This window comes from Canis lupus, chromosome 16 (assembly GCF_011100685.1).
Source record: "Canis lupus familiaris isolate Mischka breed German Shepherd chromosome 16, alternate assembly UU_Cfam_GSD_1.0, whole genome shotgun sequence".
NCBI classification, from domain to species: Eukaryota; Metazoa; Chordata; class Mammalia; order Carnivora; family Canidae; genus Canis; species Canis lupus.
This window is the reverse complement of record NC_049237.1, coordinates 21,832,412-21,840,379: the sequence shown is the minus strand read 5'-3', so window position 1 is coordinate 21,840,379 and position 7,968 is coordinate 21,832,412. Positions and strand designations below refer to the sequence as shown.

General features: G+C 55.5%; 1 protein-coding gene across 2 annotated transcripts; it reads left to right on the top strand.

The window, feature by feature from the left end:
- The first annotated feature begins 524 nt into the window (after positions 1–524).
- Positions 525–7,746, top strand: LOC111090267 (fibrous sheath CABYR-binding protein-like). Of its 2 annotated transcripts, XM_038559224.1 has the most exons (4): positions 525–677; positions 1,054–1,179; positions 2,509–2,698; positions 4,255–7,746. In XM_038559224.1, the coding sequence occupies exon 4, from the start codon at positions 6,301–6,303 to the stop codon at positions 7,084–7,086; it is 786 nt and encodes a 261-aa protein (XP_038415152.1). In that variant the 5' UTR covers positions 525–677; positions 1,054–1,179; positions 2,509–2,698; positions 4,255–6,300; the 3' UTR covers positions 7,087–7,746. The 2 variants fall into 2 exon arrangements, with proteins under 2 accessions (XP_038415152.1, XP_038415153.1); XM_038559225.1 differs by lacking the exon at positions 1,054–1,179.
- Positions 7,747–7,968: the final 222 nt, after the last annotated feature.

Below are 7,968 nucleotides of genomic sequence, written 5' to 3'. Positions count from 1 at the left end.
TTATTTCAAGCTCCCAAAATGATGCCAACCAGTTCACAAAAATTCCTTGGACTTTCACATCAGCTTGCCTTGTCCGAGCTGGCTCTGACACATCATGATATGAGAAACGAGGCAAGAATAATGCGGACAGCACAGAGGAAACGAGGCAAGAATGATGTGGGTAGCACAAGGGCACAATTCATATTGTGAATCTCATGGACAGGATGTAGGATGTGAGAGAGGAAGAAACCTAGGACAACTCCAAGGTAGATGATCCACATAAGTAGAAGTGGAATAAAGAAGTCTATAATGGAACACTGGAGTGGAGGGCCTGAGGTGGAGGGGAATCATTTTGTTTCCATAAGTTCAATTTGAGATGTCCATTAGACACGAAGTGAAAAGACAACACTGAAGGTTCAACCAGGAGTGGACTCAGGTAGGGGATCCCAGGCAGTGAGGTCACAGAGCCCAACAGAACTTGTAACCCCTGCAACCAGGCACCCACATTCTAGTGCAGCCCCACATCAGGCTCACTTGGCTAGAGACATCCGCTAGTGAAAGATGTTCTCTTGCTGCTTGCCTACTTCCCGGGGCTCTGGCTTCCAGAAACCCCAGGGACGCAGCTTTTTCACATGCCTAGACTTTGGTTCCACCGTCACACGCCATGCCTCAGGGCATTTGCCAGGCAGCACCCTAAGGTAATACAGAGCAGCCCAGGCCAGGCCACCTGTGCCAGCCATCCTGGGCAGCCCATACCCTCCTCTTCAGTTTCAGGGAACCAGGGATGTGTGGGCAGGTCCCATCCAGGCTGGAGGAGGTTGCAGGGCAGCAGGTTCCCTGGTGATCCCTCCATGGTCACACTGATATCATGGTGGGCAGGGTGGAAAGAGGATTCCTGAGGTGCCTCTTACCCATCCCAGAGTTAACTAAAGGTCCTAGAGCTGCATCTTTTTTCTCTCCTTGGGGGAGGTGTGTGCTGACTCTGGTGTGGTGTGTCTGGAATGGAGTCAGCTGGGTCTGCGGACCAGCCAAGGCAGCCAGACTGGGTGCTGAAGCCTCCTGCCTGGTTGCCAGGCACTGTCTTTACAGAGCTCCACACAGGACATGGGGCAGGAGTGGGAGGAAGAGATCCTCTGCTCCACCTCCTTGAGGAATGGGAAAGTGCCCTGAATAGCTAACAGGGGCCAGTGTGGTCTCAAGGTGAGTGCAGAGGCTGGGGACACCCCACACGCAGGGCCCCAATGCAGCAGGAAGGGCCCCGGGTCACAGAAGCCAGGTTGCTACTCCCCTGGTCTCCCCCCTAGACTCCTGCTTCTACAGGAGTCTGGATTCCCCCTCCTCCCCAAACTTTCCCCCATGGCCCTGTGCACAGATTTGTATGAATATCAGAATAGAGCCTTCAGGGAATCCCTGGTTGCAGAGTGGTTTAGTGCCTGCCTTCTGCCCAGGCCCTGATACTGGAGTCCTGGGATGAGATCTGCCTCGGGCTCTCTGCATGGGGCCTGCTTCTACCTCAGTCTGTGTCTCTGCCACTCTCTGTCTTTCTCAGTCTCTCTGTGTTTCTCATGAATAAATAATAAAACTTTAAAGAAAGAGAGCAACTTCACACCATGTCTCATCCCACGCGGTCTCCAGTAGTTTGCACTGCGCTATGCTTTCTCCTAACTGGTGCTCCCAGGAGGCCTCATTGGCCTGAGAGTCCTTCCCCACCTTCTCCAAGACTTGAGCAGGGACCTGGTGAGTTGGGAGACTTTTTCCCAAAAGGACACGGGGCTCACTGTACTATGTTAATTGCTCTGCAGTTAGGTTTTGAAGGAGCACATCCCTGCCCCCCCTCCCCGGGTTCAGGCACAGGGGGCCTCGTGTGCTGCACAACATTTCAGAAGGCCAGGTGGTTCCCACAGCCATTGAGCCCTTCACTGATGCACGACTTTGATGTGATTCCCTTCTGTTGCCAAATCACAGTGCAGTGCTGAACATCCTGCAGCCCTCATACCCTGAGCACTCCACCTAAGGAAAAGTCTTGTGTTGGCACCTCAAGAGTGGGACATGGGGTTAGAATTCGAGGGGTGAAGCCATTAATGCAGGGAGGTGCTGTCAAAACTCAGCTGACAAATGATACTAACCTCTCCCACTTGAGAGTCTTGTATTGATCCAAAAAATTTTAAAAATTTATCCTCTAAGATTATTTATTTACTGAATTGTTCATTCGTTTGTTTGTTGTTTGTTTGTTTGTTTTGTTCAAGAGACAGAGAGCAGGGAGTAGCAGGGGGAGACTCAGGATCCTCAAGCAGACTCTGCCCTAAGTGTGGAGCCTGCCAGGGGCTGGATCTCAGGATGCTGAGATCATGATCTAAAACCAAGATCAGATGCTAAGTGACTGAGCCCAGGCATCTTGCCCCATTTTCCTGCTGTGGGGACTCCTGCCGCACCCAAGCACTGAGAACTAGGGGCTTTGGTCTGTGCTCCAACTCCCAGCCCTCCTGATGGCTACAGTGCAGGCTGCATGTCTCCTTTGTTCCACCTTAGGGTGAAAGCGCCTCAAGCACGAGGAGAAATCAGACCTGCCTGGTGAGGCCCAGCCAGGTTGAGCTGCTGGAGGACCAAGTACAATGCCTCGTGCCCACTTTGTTGTGCAGAGACATCACCTACATCTCCAGTTTCCTGGATACACAGGATTTGGCACCTCCCAAGAGGTGCTGGACATGCTGTTTACAAAGTGAGTACCCTGACCCTCCACAGCCCAGTGGGATGGGCCACCTACTGGTTGGGAGTCATGGGAATGTTCCTGAACTTCTTGGAACCTCCATCTGCTCCTCTGACTGGAATAGAGTCACACAAGGCCTAGTTGTACCCTGCAGGGAAAGTACCCCCAGAGCTTGGCCCTGTGGCAGGTCAGCTAGAGGGGCTGTGGTTGTGCTCATCAGTCGTCGTTCTCCCCATGACGAAGCGTGTCCCTCATCCCCAACCATTACCATGGTCTTGGGCTGGGCTGTTTTCCCAATTGAAAAGGAGGTTTGAGAGTCCATCTGGGGTCTGTGTCCTGGGGCAACCAGAGTAGGGATCTCTGGGAAGAGCAGGGAGCCCCAGGCCCATTCAGATATCGGCCTTGGGCCTGGCCAGAGCCCTTTCACTCCTCAAGCATTCAGGAAGCCCCAGCAGGTGCAGGCGCTTCTCCAGGGGTGGCCCCATGCACAAAGCTGACTGCACCCCAGGGATCCGGACTAGTCAGGAGTCAAAGGGTGACAGCAGCTATGATGAGAGGTCACGTCCACAGGACGTTTCATGTGATGCCCCCCTGCCTTCCTCGAGATAGGGATGCAACTTCCCTTCCTGTGTTGAGATGGAGGGAGTCCTAGAGCAGTGGAAAATGTGAGTGAGCTCTGGCTAATGCAGGAGGGCCTTCCCTCTCCAAGAGGGCAGTGAGGGGGCTGTGAGTCGGAGGGGCTGCTGGACCCTCATCCCACACATCTGCAATTCCTGTGACAGGTTAAAGGTCTAAGGGCTCCTCAGGAGAAGAGGAAAGGAGAGCTGTGGATGGGGTGTGGGCTTTGTTGGATAGCAGTTGGGACCTTTAAGGGAATCCTTCCCTGCACCCATCCCCTCATTACCCTCTTTCTATACCAAATCTGGGACCCAGAGCAAAGCAGATGGGGAGCATCACACTCACCAATCTGGTGGCATCTGGACCTGAGTGCTCAGCAGGTGCTCAGGAGAGCCAGTGAGGGCTCAGGGACCAGATGGCCCTTGCCCCATGGGATATTAGAGACAGTGGAAGGACACCCACTGGTGGCCACTCCTGAGTGAGGCAGTGAAGGGAAGGTGGCCATACCAGGAGGGTCCTTGCAATGCCTGGCAAGACACGGAGCCCATTTGCTCCCTCCTCACTTGAATATTCCCAGAGCAACAGCGTGAACAGTGAGGCCAATGACAGGCCAGACACCCCTCCTCCCTGGCCGCGGGCAGGTGGATTCAAGGGGCAAGTGGGCAGTGAGCCAGACTGAGGAGGGAGTCCCACTTCCCCAGGAAAGATAGGGATGTCACACCACTGGTCATGGACTCCCACTCACAGAGGCTTCATGCCAGCCCCTCCTCAATGAGCAGGCCTGTGTCAGGCAGGACCGCCAGATACCAGGTGGACAAGGAACAGGACTGGCCTCTGACAGCCACAAGTGGGAGGCCTGGGGGCCCCAGTTCCTACAGGGCTTCCCTGGGACACCTGTGTGTGAGGGAGCCCTGTCTTCTGATGCCTCTGCTGAACCTGTCCATCGCCAGGGCCGTCTCCTCTATCCTGGATGCCTGGCTGAAACATATTCAGAGAATTTTCACCAACCACCAGAATTTCCTTGGCTGACAAAGCTGGCATACACAAGGCTGAACATACCGGGCTCAGACATGGAGCAGCATGCCCAGAGTCTTCTCACACAGTTCTCACACCTCAAGCCAGCAGAGCCAGAGGCTGGAGGTAAGGAGAACTGGGGGTGGCTGAGGTGGGACAGGCTGGGCCACACAGATCAAACCTCCGTGGAGCTTGCTGGGAGCATTGAGTAGGCTCATACCCCATCACCATGGCCAGCAGTCTGTGGAAACCTCCCAGGGACTGTTTCGTAGACTCACACTCGTTGAGTGGTGGGAAGACTGTCCTTGATTTGGGAGAGATGTGGAAAGTCCATTCTGGTGATGATACTTTGTCTTGGAGCTACAGCTTCAACCCCCGAGCAACATCCTGAACCACCTAAACAGCCTGCCCAGGCTCCTACTGTGGGGCCAGCTGAACCTTCTGGGCCTGACCTGTTCGAGCCAGGCATGGCAGTTGGTGCTGAGTGCTTGGCCCGAGTCAAAATGCCAGCAACTGAGTCCAAGTCAATGCATATCGTGGTCACACCTCTGATTCATTACCCCAACCTTGAGGAGCCACCTGCACCCTTGGCCACCCTGTAAGAAGAGCATGCCCCAGTGCCCACAATCCAGGTCCCCAACATGCCAAAGCATCAATCAGCCTCAGTTGAGCAACCAGCTTCAATCCCCAAGTAACATCCTGAACCAAGTCAGGACGCCATCCCAGCTACTACTATGGGGCCCGATAAACCTTCAGAGCCTGAGGTGATCAAACCTGCCAATGTTCCCGGAGATGAGTGTTTGGGTTGAGCTGCAATACCAGCTGCTGAGTCCAAGCCAATGCACATAGTGGTCACACTTCTGATTCACTTTCCCGACCTGGATGAGTCACCTGTACCCTTGGCCACCCCAGAGGAAGAAGAGGCCCCGCTGCCTGCTATGGAAGTCCCTGACATAAACATACAGCCACTTGCCTCTGGTGAGCAACGACCCTCAGTCCCCAAGCAACATCCTGAACCATGTCAAGAGACCACCCCAGCTCCTAAGGTGGGGCCTGATGAAGCTTCTGGACCTGAGGTGGTTGAGCAGGTCACGGCTGCTGGAGCTGAGTGCTTGGCCCAAGCCGAGATGCCAGCTGCTGAGTGCAAGCCAATGCACGTGGTGGTCACACCTCTGATTCACTGTCCCGACCTGGAGGAGCCACCTGCACCCTTGGATGCCCCGGAGGAGGAGCAGGCCTTAGGGCCAGCAATCAGGGTCCAAGAAGTACTGGAGCAGCCAACAGACTCAGTGGAGCAACCAGCATCAGCCACTGAGCGACATCCTGAACCACCTCAAGAGCCCACCCAAGCTCCGACCTCAGGGCCAGCTGAAGCCTATGGGCCTGAGCCGTTTGAGCCAGGCACAGCAGTTGGTGCTAAGTACTTGGCCTGAGCCAAGATGCCAGCTCCCGAGTCGAAGCCAATTTACATGGCAGTCACACTGCTGATTCACTGTCATGACCTGGAGGAGCCAACTGGACCCTTGGCCACCCTGGGAGAAAAGCTCACCCTGGTGCCTGCTATTGAGGTCCCAGACATGCCAAAGCAGTCACCTGCCTCAGTGGAGCAACCAGATTTGGTCCCTGAGCAATATCCTGAACCACCTCAAGAGTCCACCCCAGGTACTACTATGGGGCCAGCTGAAACTTCTGGGACTGAGGTGTTCGAGCTGGACACGGCTGCTGGAGCTGATTGTGTCGCCCAAGTTGACATGCCAGCTGCTGAGTCGAAGCAAATACATGTGGTGGTCACACAGCTGATTCACTGTCCCGACCTAGGGGAGTCACCTGCGCCCTTGGCTACCCCAGAGGAGGAGCAGGACCTGGAGCCTGCAATCAAGGTCCCCTACATGCTGGAGTAGCCACCTGCCTCCGTGGAGAAACCAGCTTCGGGCCCTGAGCAACATCCTGAACCCCGTCAAGAGATCTCCGCAGCCACTACTATGGGGCCTGCTGAAGCTTCAGGACCTGGGGTTATCGAGCCAGTCCCGGCTGCTGGAGCTGAGTGCTTAGCACGAGCTGCAATGCCAGCTGCTGAGTCCAAGCCAATGCACGTGATGGTCACACCTCTGATTCACTGTCCCGAGGAGCCACCTGCACCCTTGGCCACCCTGGAAGAAGAGCTTGCGCCTGTGCCCACTATCAAGGTCCCCGACATGCTAAGGGAATCACCTGCCTCAGTAGAGCCACCAGCTTCAGTCCCTGAGCAACATCATGAACGATGTCCAAAGACCACCATAGCTACTACTGTGGGGCCTGCTGAAGCTTCAGGACCTGGGGTGATCGAGCCAGTCATGGCTGCTGGAGCTGAGTACTTGCCAGCTGCTGAGTCCGAGCCAATGCACGTAGTGGTCACACCTCTGATTCACTGTCCTGACCTGGAGGAGCCACTTGCTCCCTTGGCCACCCTGGAAGACGAGCACGCCCCGGCGCCCATTACCGAGGTCCCCGACATGCCAAAGCAGCCACCAGCCTCAGTCGAGCAGCCAGCTTTGGCCCCTGAGCAACATCATGAATCACGTCAAGAGCCCTCCCCAGCTACTACTATGGGGACTGGTGAACACTCAGGGTCTGAAGTGATTGAACCTGTCATGGCTGCTGGAGCTGAGTGCTTGGCCCGAGCCGAGATGCCAGCTGCTGAGTCAAAACCAATGCACTTAGCGGTCAGAACCCTGATTCACTGCCCCGATGTGGAGGAGCCACCTGCACCCTTGGCTGCCCCCAGGTGAGCAGGCCTTAGGGCCAGCAATTGAGGTCCACGAAGTACTGGAGCAGCCAACAGACTCAGTAGAGCAACCTGCGTTGGCCATTGAGCAACATCCTGAACCACCTCAAGAGCTTGCCCGAGCTCCGACCTCAAGGCCAACTGAAGCTTATGGGCCTGAGCTGTTCGAGCCAGGCACAGAAGTCGGTGCTGAGTGCTTGGCCCGAGCCGAGATGACAGCTCCTGAGTCCAAGCCAATTTACATGGCAGTCTCACCTCTGATTCACTGTCCCCACCTGGAGGAGCCACCTGGACCATTGGCCACCCTGGAAGAAGACCATGCCCTGGCACCCGTTTTCGAGGTCCCAGACATGCCGAAGCAGCCACCAGCCTCAGTGGAGCAACCAGATTCAGCCCCTGAGCACCATCCGGAATCACGTCAAGAGCCTGCCCCAGGGGAATCCCTGGGGGCTCAGCGGTTTAGCGCCTACCTTTGGCTCACAGCACAATTCTGGAGTCCTGGGATCCAGTCCCCCATGCCCGTCAGGCTCCCAGCATGGAGCCTGCTTCTCCCTCTGCCTGTGTCTCTGCCTCTCTCTCTCACTATGTCTATCATGAAGAAATAAATAAAATCTTAAAAAAAAAAAAAAAAAAGAGCCCTCCCCAGCTACTACTATGGGGCCCAACGAACACTCAGGGCCTGAGGTGATCGAACCTGTCACAGCTGCTGGAGCTGAGTGCTTGGTCCGAGTCGAGATGCGAGCTGCTGAGTCCACGCCAATGCACGTAGTGGTCACACCTCTGATTCACTGTCCCGACCTGGAGGAGCCACCTGCACCCTTGGCCACTGTGGAAGAAGAGCTTGCCCCGGCGCCCACTATCAAGGTCCCTGACATGCCAAAGGAAT

What these genes read in the sequence shown, in the direction of transcription:
- LOC111090267 (XM_038559225.1), top strand. Translation starts at nt 6,301, where the DNA reads ATGGGGCCTGCTGAAGCTTCAGGACCTGGGGTTATCGAGCCAGTCCCG.